Source organism: Notothenia rossii, assembly GCF_949606895.1.
Source record: "Notothenia rossii genome assembly, chromosome: 1".
Lineage (NCBI taxonomy): Eukaryota > Metazoa > Chordata > Actinopteri > Perciformes > Nototheniidae > Notothenia > Notothenia rossii.
The window spans coordinates 75,257,863-75,265,191 of NC_136912.1; the positions used below are offsets into that span (position 1 = coordinate 75,257,863).

A 7,329-nucleotide genomic window follows, 5' to 3' on the forward strand; every position below is an offset into this window, starting at 1 on the left:
TGGCACCACTTGTAATAATCCATCATCTTTAGTTATAGAACATCTTTGCTCAAAGCATGACAAGTTGGATATTATGGGTGATCTTGTGATATGTCAAGTCAGGGGGTATGTCAAGACTCATCATCAGGGAACTGAATGTGTTTACAAGATATTATGTTCTATGCAATAGATGCTAAGGTATTTTGTTGGATAAATACAAACTGATGGTAATGCCTGAGGGGAAAGGGGGGATTACCAAAGTCATTAAATTGTATCCTGCAGGGATAATAAATAACTGAAGCAACAATCCATCTGGTTCCAGTCTGGAAAAAGGTAGTGGAATGAACAACCAACATGCCATACATGGAGTCACGCTATATCTCTGGTAAAAATTATATTTTTGTATTGACTTCGAAGGTCCACAGACACGGTTTTTAAACATTCATGTACAGTAGTTTGGAAAAACAAGAAAATACTTAAGATGGAAAATGTTGAGACAAATATATAGAGTGCTACTATGTATGTATGTATGTATGTACTCAACTACATTACAGACATTAATTGGTCTTGCTGTGAACAAAGGAAACAATCCGACTGCTCCAAAGGTGTGAACCCCACCCATAACACAGAGCCCAGTTCAACTGTTTGCTGCTATGTATTAAGGAAATATAACAAAAACCATTGCATTCCATTGATTAGAAATTCATTCATATATATTTGTGTGTGAATACAACATAATATTTGGAGCTAAGAGGTTAACCATTGCTTTTGAACTAAATACAGTCAGATAAATCATCTGAATTATTTTTTGGAGGGGGCTTTTGGGGGGAAAATCCAGACAGAAAACACAAATATCGGAGGTAGAAGGTTATAATACAGCAGCAAGTCTAATGCTGAAAGTAATTAACTCGATATAAGAGAATCATTAACCCAGTTCTGTCTGGTGGACCACAAATTCTACCAGTACAGCAGACCAGACTCACAGTGACCCCTTGTGGTTATATCATTATAGTGCAGATACAACATATGACTAATTCCTTGGTCCAAGACATAGTGTAAATGGGGATTATAGCATTAACAATTTTGTTATATATTTACTACACTTCATTTTTAAGGGATAAAGCAGATCACTGCCCGAACCTAGAAATAAGAAATCCCATTTATGCATGCATTATTTTTTGTTGAAATGTGTTGTTGTTCATTGTATTTGTTTTACAGTGTCCACAGGTTAAATAACTCACTGAGAAATTTGTTCACAAATAACAGTCCTCTGACATCAAATACACTTTGTCCTTGGCATCATTTCAACATATGTGTGCTGTTGTGATTCCAAAAGTCACTGCAGAGACCAAATGCAAACAAAAGAGAACAAACTTGACTTTAAACCAGTTCAGTACTTCAGCTCCTGTCTGGATCCGCTGCCACCATGGACAAATCGATCTGCAGATTATTACTGCTATTATCCCTGCTATCTATTCAAACTCTGTGTGTGTACGGCGAGGGTTTGGATTTATCGCCCATCCAACTTGCTCCCATCCCCTGTAATGATAAAGCAGTGGAGAAGCTGTCTCGTCTGGCTGTCACTTACATCAATGAGGATCGCACTGATGGCTACAAGTTTGCCCTCAACCGCATTGCAAATGTCCACCTGCATGCTCAGGTCAGTAAAGAGGCAAATGCCCAGTGGGAGAAGCTGCCTGCTGTTGTTGTAATATTCTGTCAGCGGGTGATTTGTTCATGTTTAACAAAGGAAAGGGGGTGGAAAGGTTATTTCCCCTTCTGTTGCTGAAAATACTAAACATCCGTGTGAAGAAGGGAAGTCTCATGTTGATAGACTTAACCAACCGTGGCCAATTTTCATGTCAGTGGGATCCTATTTGAGAAAATGTGTGTTTTGTTGTCACAAATGACTGTGCACAGTCAAAATTCTAATCAGAAGTCACCCTCTTACATTTAACAATGTGTCGACTCTCACTTTGGGGAGATGATAATTAAATTAAACTCTGCTTCAAATACTTATTGCGGTCCCCAGACCCTAGTTTGGGAACCACTGACAAACACTTGAAAAATAGTTGCAATTAAATTAGTGCACCACCGCGAAAGACTAAAAACAAAAATAAATATGTGTTGTTCGCTGTGGATGCATGCCATCAGTGCATCTTGGTCATAATAAATGTTACAGTGAATTTGATGTACAGAATTGTATATTATGAAATCAGAATCCAACTTCTTCATGCCTCATGAAAGAAGCCTAGCACTCAAGGAACAGTTAATAGAAGACCAGGTCTTTTCAGTCCAGGAGCTTTGGGACAGACTTAATACGACAGGCTTGATGAACTTCATGCTGTCAGCTGCTGAGGGCTATTGTAACCAGACTGTGGGATAAATCAGGTTTCAAGAAGCTCACTTCAACTTCATGACCTGAAAAGGCTGTTGTTACGAGTGCTCAAATTGTTGTAATTTGTTTTTAATACTACCACTAAAATCGTCCAAAGTGTTATAGGGAATCCCACACAGTGCCTCATAAATGGTTCCTTTAAAATGTGAACACATGGAGGCACTCGACAGATTTATTAAACAATAGAAAAACATGGTTTTCTTTCTTTTAATTATTTTGTGTGTTTTGTATTTTCTTCTCAATGTTTTCTCTGTTTGATCCTGTAAAGCACTTAGTCAGAAAGTCTGGGCCCTATAACAGCAAGATTGGAAAGTCTGAGCATACAGCAGTGTTTGTACATCCTCTCTTATTACCTTTGTTTGCATTGTGCCTGTCAGGGCCCAGCAGGCAATGTCTATTACCTGGACCTGGATGTCCTGGAGACCAAGTGTCACATAGGCAGCCCAAAACCATGGAAACGCTGTGACGTCCGACCATTCATGGAAACAGTACGACACACACACACACACACACACACACACACACACACACACACACACACACACACACACACACACACACACACACACACTCTGTAGATAGAGCAGTATCTTGATTGTGAACACATTCATTACCTTTCTTTTGAATGTGTGGTTTAGATTTGGATTCAAGCTCATTTCAATCCATATATTCTACATAACAATTTGCTAATTTGCCTCAGGGGATTTTCTGCAGCCCCTAATCCTTAATTTTAACACTTCAGCTGGACTAAATTCTGAACCTAATTCTAAGCTAAACCTTAAAACCCAACTATTTTCCCACAAACATTACATTTAAGAAGAAATATCTGTGTAAGTGGCATTAATCAGGGTCTATTTTACATGTTATGTTCTATTTTCATTGTATTCCTCACAGCAAATCTCTGGAAACTGCAATACCACCATTCTGCACACACCAGAGGGATACTCCTATCTGTACAGCTACGACTGCACTCTGGTCCCAGGTATGTTAAAACTATTGTTTAGCATTATAAAGAAATTGCAAATAATTTGAATTTCTCCACATGTATTATTTGTGCAAATAATATAGCTCTGTTTGACAGCTCATCAGAGAAGATATTTCTCTTTGAATAGACATTGTGATAAACAGGTGAAACTAATAACATTAATAATGGCTTACTGCCACAATTAGACGGAACTGAGCCTTAATTAATATAATTAGCCACACCTGTGCATTTCCCACTATGACAAATCAAATAGTTGTCCATGGAAATGTTGATTAGTTCCACCCTAGTGTCAATCGGAGATTCAATATTTATTTGTATATCGCCTAAAGGCCTGGAACACCTTCCCATCTGTAGCGCTTTAATTCATTTTAATTTGTATAAGAAATCTTAACGCTGCAAGCAATTATTTCCTTAATTCCAACTAAAATAATTTTAAACAGCTGTGTGGGTGTACTTTTAAGGGCTTTATGAAATTATTAACGAGAGACTGTTTAAAAAGATAATTTATTTAATAGAGCCAGCTTTTACTGAATACTGATAACCATTGCTTTTATTTAATACCTATGCATGTCTGCCTATTATATTCTACTGATAATACCTTGTTAGTAATTTCAGAGCAGATATAACTATTCAATATTTTTATATGATCCCTTTCTGGTTCCTGTAGATGCCCCAGAGAAGCTCCAGCAGACCTGTCCCACCTGCCCCCTCCTGCTGCCTGCAGATAGCCCACAGGCTGTGGACGCTGCCCGGGCCACTCTGGACTCCTATAAGAGACAGTCCAGAGTGGGAGCCGGGCTGGGAGTGAAGAAGATCACCCGAGCTTCAGCACAGGTACGCCTGCATCTACAGTTATTAACTCTGACTGGACACACAAAGCTGATTTCATTACACAACAATGTGTTGAATATTACGTTTCATGCGAAATGTAACATGAGGTAAATCTCTGGGTGTACATGAGCAGATGGAAAAGTGCACCTTTGAGCTTCTGTGTGCCTTTATTGCTCCACAAATAACGTAATGATACAGGCTGAGGTTGCAGCGAATGACTTGAGGCACTTTAGACTTTACTGTCTGGGCGGCCTTTTGTTTGGGAAGAAAATATTAAACGTACTAGTTTACTTGGGGCGTTAGGGTCAGAAAATTGCTCAATAACTTCCCTTGGGTAAATGTTTTGGTGCTCTAAAACATAAATGATGACAATTTCTTGACATCAATCATATTCCTTTCTGTATCTGCCTTTATATGTGTGTTTATTTGTGAAATGTGCCCTTTTCTGACCATATAATTTTTGTATTCAGGTAGTGCCAGTGAAAGCCAGCTTTGTGGAGTACATAGTCCAAGAGTGTCCAGAGGGAGTGACAGAAAGAGGCACCTGCCAGCGACTAACAGTGGAGTCTGACACAGAGGTACTCAACACAGACGGAAAACCAACACACTTTATGAGACAAGTCAAATTTGAAATTGGTTTAACACTGAAATAAATCACACAAAAGCTGTGGTTGCATAAGTGCAATGTCGATTGGGAGAAATCTGATTGGACAACATTGTCTGAAGAGGCTCCATTAATTAAAATAAATGGATCCCTATGCCTGACAATCTGACACTGTTATGACACAAATTAATGGTGTTCGGAAAACTTAATAATAATAATAATAATAATAAACATCAATCAGCCTGTTGACTATCACTTATGCAGCTCCTGGAAGTATACTTGAAGACATGATTGATCCGTTTTTCTAGTTATAAAACTGACACCACTAAAAGGCTGCAGTAATTGATTATTTTATATAAGAAGCCTGACAAGTCTTCAACTGCTTTTATTTATTTATTATTTTACAACCCCTGCTCTATCCTGTTGCTTTTGGTCTTGCTGTGACCTAGTATCATAATGAAATTGATGAAATGTCTCATCTCTTCTCTCAGACTGCAGGTTTCTGCGCAGGATCTGTGCACAGAGACATGGGCGTCCACCCTGATGTTCAGGTGTCCTGTGAGATGTTTAAAATAAAGGTACAGGAATTGTACAATCCCAATCAGAAACAAGGGTTTCACCTATACAGTACAAGGATTATCCTTTGGTTTGTAGGTTAATTATCGTCAAAAATGTGTCACTCATCATATCCCTGAATGATTAACCCAAAGAGTTATTGAGACCAAAGTAAAAGTTACTGTTAAGATCTAAAACACATTATATAATTATTTAAACTCCATTATTCTAAATACTGATGCCAACATATTTCTACAGTTTGTTAGAGCATTCATCTTTTCTAACAGATATCTGAACAGAAGATATCTAACACAAATTAGACATAAGTCAACATGTCGACCTACATGTAAAACCTGGCTTAAAGACTACCAAAATTTACCGATTATTAAATGCAATAAATAGGAGGAAAAGCAGAAGTAAGGATTATTAATCACAGCTGAAAAATACATGTAGACCTAAAAAAAATAACAACATATTGTTTACGAAAATTCAGCAAAAATGTTACATGAAATGCCAATCACTTCACACTGTGGGGCTGCAGTTGGGTTGTAATAAGTCGCTGCCTCAATGAGATTGGATGAATGTTTTATTCTCTATTTTGTTTCAGATGTTACTAAAGCAACCTTTAAAATGATAATTCAACTCTTTCTGAACAAATGCCACTGGCCATATAATTATTCCGTCATATCTTGTGTTGTGTCTTCTAATATACATTTTTCTTGTGTGTGTTTAACTTACGCATGAGATTCAAAATTGTATGGTTCTGAGATATAATTACGCCGTCTTCTCACTCCTTTCTAGAGCTGTGGTTTGTAATGCAATATTGCGTGACTGGGAGTCTTTTTGCAGCCAGTGAGAGTGAGTTTGTCAAATATCAATTTGGTCTTGATCATGTCTTCTTGTTTGCAGAATGTCGATATCCTTAGACCAGTGCAGCCTCAAGGTCACGTCATCCCCCAAGACCCTGAGATCCCGACCTTCCCTCCTCTGATCGAAGATCCAACATATGATCAACTGCCTATTCCCTCTGACCCCACACTGCCCCCTGCTCTTCAACCAGAACCCTTTGACCCCACACCCATTCTCCCTGTGCCCTTTGACCCTGTGCCCTTGGACCCTGTGCCCTATGACCCTCCTATTGCCAACCCCTCTATCCCCCTTTCCTCCTCTTCAAGTGAGTCTGATGAAGATCTAGTAAACCGGCAACAGCAACCACCAGGGGCTGACCCTCTTGCCTCCTCCTCTGAAGAGATAGGAGGGCCCATAGCTATGCGACCACCCTTTAACTTCCGCTATCAGAGGCGTGACCGCAAGAAACGGCAGGCCCTAATGGAGAACACAACCTCTCACAACCCCACCTTCCTGTCTGATTTCCCCAGTGGGTCTTCTCCTTTCCGCTCCTGTCCGGGTCCTGCTCGATACACCACTGTTTGACTGGCACTGCCAGAGAAGGGGTGGAGCAGTAAACTGCTCTGATGGCTTGTCATGATTTGTGGAATGCTATCTCTTCTCTTTGGCCCCTTAAATTAACTTTCTGCTGCTAGTTTTATACATCTCAAGTGGGCCAAAGCTTAACCTATATTTAAAAATAGCTTCAAATATTTGAACAATTTGAATAAATCTTTGTTTGAACCCCAGCTAACAGTCTGATAATACTAACAACAAAATAACATTTGTCTTGTTGTAATAGTTTCAACAATGCTCCAAGGTTGGTGTAAGATTATACTCGACCACAACAAAGGAAAAGTCATGGTGTATTAGGATTCTTCACCACATGGCCAAAGCTTTGCCAAATAGCTTTCAGCCAAACGACAATGTGCAAACATCTCAGGGAAGCTTTAAAAGCTGCAGTTAATCAAAGTGGGCATTTGTCAACACAGAAACTGTTAGACAGAGCAAACTAACACAGAGAAGAGAAGTGAAGATGTAATAAGTCATCCTGTATGTGGCTAGAGCATCCCACAGTCTAATCCTAAA

At 39.1% G+C, this 7,329-nt stretch overlaps 1 protein-coding gene across 1 annotated transcript; it reads left to right on the top strand.

The window, feature by feature from the left end:
- The first annotated feature begins 1,332 nt into the window (after positions 1-1,332).
- On the top strand, positions 1,333-6,989 carry LOC307024074 (fetuin-B). The gene is made up of 7 exons (XM_079657882.1): positions 1,333-1,639; positions 2,755-2,865; positions 3,272-3,359; positions 4,030-4,196; positions 4,664-4,771; positions 5,289-5,375; positions 6,262-6,989. The coding sequence occupies exons 1-7, from the start codon at positions 1,406-1,408 to the stop codon at positions 6,784-6,786; spliced, it is 1,320 nt and encodes a 439-aa protein (XP_079514008.1). The 5' UTR covers positions 1,333-1,405; the 3' UTR covers positions 6,787-6,989.
- The last annotated feature ends 340 nt before the right edge of the window (positions 6,990-7,329 follow it).